The sequence below is a fragment of the Theobroma umbraticum genome, unplaced genomic scaffold (assembly GCF_002168275.2).
Source record: "Theobroma umbraticum cultivar Fairchild unplaced genomic scaffold, ASM216827v3 scaffold_44.0, whole genome shotgun sequence".
Lineage (NCBI taxonomy): Eukaryota > Viridiplantae > Streptophyta > Magnoliopsida > Malvales > Malvaceae > Theobroma > Theobroma umbraticum.
Window position 1 is genome coordinate 3,460,024 of NW_018397255.1, and position 4,344 is coordinate 3,464,367.

At 40.4% G+C, this 4,344-nt stretch overlaps 1 protein-coding gene across 1 annotated transcript; it reads right to left on the minus strand.

Annotated features, from left to right (window-relative positions):
• On the minus strand, nucleotides 1–4,344 carry HSL2 (HAESA-like 2). The gene is made up of 2 exons (XM_021419032.2): nucleotides 1,253–4,344; nucleotides 1–540 (listed from the first exon to the last, which is right to left on the minus strand). The coding sequence occupies exons 1-2, from the start codon at nucleotides 3,816–3,818 to the stop codon at nucleotides 170–172; spliced, it is 2,937 nt and encodes a 978-aa protein (XP_021274707.1). The 5' UTR covers nucleotides 3,819–4,344; the 3' UTR covers nucleotides 1–169.

Below are 4,344 nucleotides of genomic sequence, written 5' to 3' on the forward strand. Positions count from 1 at the left end.
GCAAAGCAACACATTCTATATATTTTCCCGTAAATTAAAAATATACATAAACTAACAACTCAAAATACAAGAACTAAACCACAACTACTTTGGCACAATTGCACTAAAAGGGAAAATGTGCCATATGTCTCAAAGTCATAGAGCAGCCAATGCCCAAACCTTTGGTTCATCAGCTTGGACGAACCGTTTTGTGGTCCTTTAGCAATTCAACCACCTTCCTCATAGAAGGTCTGTTAATGGGAAATGCCGAAGTACATTTGAAAGCCACGTTCAAAACTTTCTCAATCTCCTTCAAATCAGATGCAGATGGGTTCATCCTTGGATCAACAATCTGGGGTAGGTTTCCACAGAAGTTCCCGCCATCCTCGATTCCTTCTTCAGGAGATGGTGATAAAGTAGCCTCTGTGACCCACTTCACCAGGTCCTTGTTCTCACCAAATGAAGGGTCGTTTGGCCTTTTGCCAGTAATCAATTCCAGCAGCACCACCCCGAAACTGTAAACATCACTCTTTTCCGTGACTTTTAGCGTGTAAGCATATTCTGCAATGAGCAATCATTTCAACAGTAAGTACTGGTAAACCAGTTGGCATCACAGATGGCAGGTCTTTCAAGAACAAATAAAGCAATTTACAAGTAGGAGACAAGGGAATTTCTAAATCCAAGTGTACTATACTATTTAGTAGTACTGTTACTTAAAAAAAATCCAATCAAACTATACCAAAATCCAAGCATAGTCACAATTTGCATACATTTAAAGTTGCATTTGTGTGACATTATGGCCTCAAACTTTCAAGTAATCTGTATTTAAAAATTAGATCATGTGATTAATAAATTGTTATCTTTATATAATATATTTAAATTATTATTATTATTAATATTATGGTTCTTTTGAGAATTTTAAACAAAATTATATTTAATTTGTAGGCAATATCAGATATGATAATTTTTAATCTCCAATAATCAATAATTATAAACCAAACATAATAATTCTAAGATGATTAAACCACCATGATAATTCCAAAATAATACCAAACCTAACCTAAACAAATATCATGGGGCCAAAGCTTAGCTTCCAATATCAACAAATACCAAACCCATCAAAGCTTTAACAGTAGCATAATAATACAAAAAGTTCGGTGCACTATCACAATTTTAGCAACAACTAGAAATTATAAAACGGTAAAACATGACAAATCAAACATAAAAATAGTCTAGTACTCGAAAGTAAAAGGAAGAAATGAGAATGTCTGACCTGGCGCGATATAACCATGGGTCCCAGCGACGCGAGACATGGCCCGATCACCGTCCCCAACCTCAATCTGCAATGTTTTGGCCAACCCAAAATCAGCCACGCGCGGCTTCATCTCCTCATCCAACAGTATATTGTTACTCTTCACATCCCGGTGCACGATAGCTGGTAAGCAATCATGGTGCAAATAGGCCAGCCCCTGAGCCGCGCCGATTGCAATCGTGAACCGCTTGGGCCAATCCACTGACCCTGCGAACTTGTCTCCATGCAACACGTCACCCAAACTCCCATTCCCCATGTACTCGTAAACCAAAATCCTGAACTCTTCTCCGCTGCAACACATAAGCAATTTTACGATGTTGCCATGTCGGATCCGGCCCAATGTCTCGGTTTCGGATTTAAAAACCGCATCTGTCTCAGGTTTAACTCCCCATAGCCTCTTAACCGCCACGACTTGACCTGTTTTAAGCTTCGCTTTGTAAACCCGACCCGACCCACCTGTTCCGATGATATTTTCATCTTTCAAAAACGGGAATATTTCCTCTTCACTAAACCCGACGCGTTGGAATGCCGTGACTTGATACGGGCGTCGGGTTTTTCTTCCGAACTTGACCCGGCTTCTGAAAAACCATATGAGCGACCCAATGAGAAGGAGAAAACATATTGCTAAAATACCCACAACGTAAAAGGTTGCGGGTCTAGATCTCGGGCATGGAGGAAGCGGTTTCAAGTTCGGGCTACAAAGACCCGTATTACCCAATAAACCCGAGATGAAAAACACATGATTGAAACCCGAAGGCACTTTCCCAGTCAACTTATTATCCGAAAGGTTAAATTGGTTCAGCCTCAGCTTGGTTAAATCCTGTGGAATTTTACCGCTCAGTAAATTACCAGACAAATCTAGGTAAGTTAATACCGGTAAGTTACCGAGGTCGGGTGGAATTTCACCAGTGAATCGGTTTCTGGCCAGGTTCAATTCGGTCAACTCAGTCCACGAATTCCCTGAACTTGGAATCTCCCCTGTTAACTCATTACCTTGCAAATCAAGCTTTTGCAACTTCAAGTCCGTGATACAAAACGGCAGTTCACCAGAGAATCTATTATGGCTCATATTAATTTCTGTAACATTCTCCAACCGACAAATTTCTTCTGGAATGTTTCCGGAGAAATTATTACCATAAATTCGAAGACCGGTTAACTGATGAACGGCTGAGATTGAAGGAGAAATCGAACCTTCAAAATGATTGTTTTGTAATTCAAGAAATTGAAATGAAGGATGACCCCAGAACTTTGCCGGCACGGTACCAGAAAAAGCATTATCACCCATCCGAACATAATTCAACGTTGTACATTCACCGTACGATTCCGGTATGTTCCCCGACAACCGATTCTTGAAAACGACAATGCGTTTAAGCTTCTTTTTATAACAAAGAAACGGCGGTAACGTCCCCGTAAAATCATTTGTAGAAACATCAAAATCTTCTAAAGGAGAAAATTTACCGAGGTTGGCCGGTAACTTTCCGGTGAAGCTGTTATTAAAGAGTTTTAACTGCACGAGATATTGATTCGAAGCTAAAACTTCAGGTATTTCGCCGGTGAAATAATTGTCGTTGAGATTCAAAGACTCGAGCGGCAATGCAGCGATTTTCTCTGGTAATTTGCCTGTGAGACTGTTCTGTGACACGTCGAATTGAAGCAGGGCTGTCAAATTTGCTAGACTCTCGGAGAGCTCACCGGATAATTGATTCTGGTAAAACTCAATTTTCTCCAGATTTTTTAACATTGATAAACTTTCTGGAATTTTACCGCTCAAAAAATTACCCGATAAATCGAGACTCTGTAACGAAACGAGATTTCCAATGGAAACAGGAATTTCGCCGACGAGATTCGCATTCGTCAACCATAAAACTTTGAGTTTCGACAGATTTCCAATCTCGTTCGGCAAAGGACTTTCTTTAAAAGGATTATAACCGAGTTCGAAGTGAGTTAACTCACTTAGATTACCTAAAAACGAAGGAATGTTTCCATTGAGTAAATTCCCACCAAGTGAGAGAACTTTGAGAGACTGCATCCGTCCGAAGCTCAGGGGGATATCGCCGGTGAAGTTGTTGTTAGAAAGTTGGAGAATTTCCAAATTCTCGGACCAAAAAATGGGTAACTCGCCGGTGAATAAGTTGTCGGAGAGATTAATCTCTTGGAGACGAGAACATGGAGAGAGAACCTGAGAAGAAAGTGAACCGTTGAGGAAATTATCTGCAAGGTAGAGAGTTCGGAGGGTCCGAATCCGACAAAACCCAAACGGAAAGCCGCCTGAGATACCAAACCCTGAAAGATCAATTGAAATAACAGTTTGGTTTTGAATTTTGCAGGTAATGCCGGTCCAATTACACGGACTTTGATCGGGCGTTGAAAGAACCCAGTCATGAAGCTTTCCATTCGGGTCGTTGAGCTGAGAATCCTTGACCCAAGTCAAGATTTGGGAGTCTCCATGAAATGAGTTCACAGAAGGGAGAATGAAAAAAGACCACCAAATGAAGAAAAGGAAAGTTTTGAATTTTGGGTTTCTCATTTCAAATCAAAAACAAAAACACAGGAATGAGCATGGCTTTCTTAAGGGGTTTTGGGTTTTCTAGGATTTTGTAAGGAAGTGAAAGACAGTAACGGTTGGGGGGAAGGATACAACTGCATGACCATGGTGTCGAATACGAGGTAAAGTTTAAAGTGAGATTAGAATTTTCTCAAGAAGTTCGCATGTAAAGGAGAGGAAGGGGCAGAGTAAATTCTTCAACGTTGGAAACTTCTCCCTTCCGCTGTTTTTCTTTCTTTTCAGGTTTAATCTTTATGGAATGTCGCGAGGACATTGGTCAATTGCTGATTGTAATTAAAAGAGCTTTTGTAGTTACGGGGAGGATTTTTGGAAAACAGGAGAACTGGAAAACGTGACCGCCCTTCGTCTTTTTTAGCTTTTGGCAATTTTGAGGAGGAGAAAGTGACAAAAGCAGGTGGTTTGGTTAAGTTTTTAAGTGCTTTTTTGGGTTGGAATTGGGAAGAAATTAGATGCCCAAGATGAGTTGCCAAACAAGGAATGCATGCAA